This window comes from Eimeria mitis, genomic scaffold (assembly GCF_000499745.2).
Source record: "Eimeria mitis Houghton genomic scaffold, Emh_scaff4893, whole genome shotgun sequence".
Lineage (NCBI taxonomy): Eukaryota > Apicomplexa > Conoidasida > Eucoccidiorida > Eimeriidae > Eimeria > Eimeria mitis.
Window position 1 is genome coordinate 1 of NW_013573193.1, and position 689 is coordinate 689.

General features: G+C 54.9%; 1 protein-coding gene across 1 annotated transcript in view; it reads left to right on the forward strand.

Annotated features, from left to right (window-relative positions):
* Positions 1-195: 195 nt before the first annotated feature.
* EMH_0078370 (uncharacterized protein) overlaps positions 196-689 on the forward strand; it is a gene marked incomplete at both ends in the record, with an annotated part of 4,375 nt that continues 3,881 nt past the window's right edge. The window contains one exon of the mRNA XM_013499985.1: positions 196-490. Coding sequence (XP_013355439.1) covers positions 196-490 — 295 coding nt within the window. The remainder of the gene's footprint in view (positions 491-689) is intronic.

A 689-nucleotide genomic window follows, 5' to 3' on the forward strand; every position in this document is an offset into this window, starting at 1 on the left:
ACAAGACTAACAACAACTGCACCAGATGAGGACTCTGTGACAAGCAGAAGGACGAGGCCTACGACGACTGTATCAGACGCGGAGTCTGTCAGAAGCAGGCAGGCACGACTTACCAGCACTCAGCCAGATGAGCATCCGGTCACAAGCAGAGTGGCAAGGGGAAGTACAACACCAGCAGGCGAGGCAACTGCCCCCATGAGGAGGACAAGACCTACAAGTCCGGCTGTAGATGGTAATGGATCCTCAGGCAGGCGAACGCTACCGGTTACACTGGCACCGTCGGGCAACGTTGTAACGACAAGCAGAAGGCCTCACAGATCCGCAACAACAGCATCGGATGAAGCGGCTACTTATCCGAGGACGCAGTTGACAACTCCTCCGCCGCATTTAAGGTCTACAGGAGGCGGTGCTGAGACAGAGCAGACGAAAACATCTTCAGCCATGAGGAGGTCAAGAAGTAGAGAACAACCAAGTTCAATTCCAGTGCCTAGTGAGACATCTTCTGATGTAACAAGGGCACGAGGCCAAGGGAGGGCTTTCGCTTCTACACCTGACGTTTCTTCCACAACCACAGGCTCTAAAACTCCCACACTATCCAGTGACACCGGTATTGGTGATCGCGTAAGCGCTCGCAGGCAGCAACGCGGCGCAACAACTGCTACTGCCGCAACGCCTTCAACTCGAGCGGG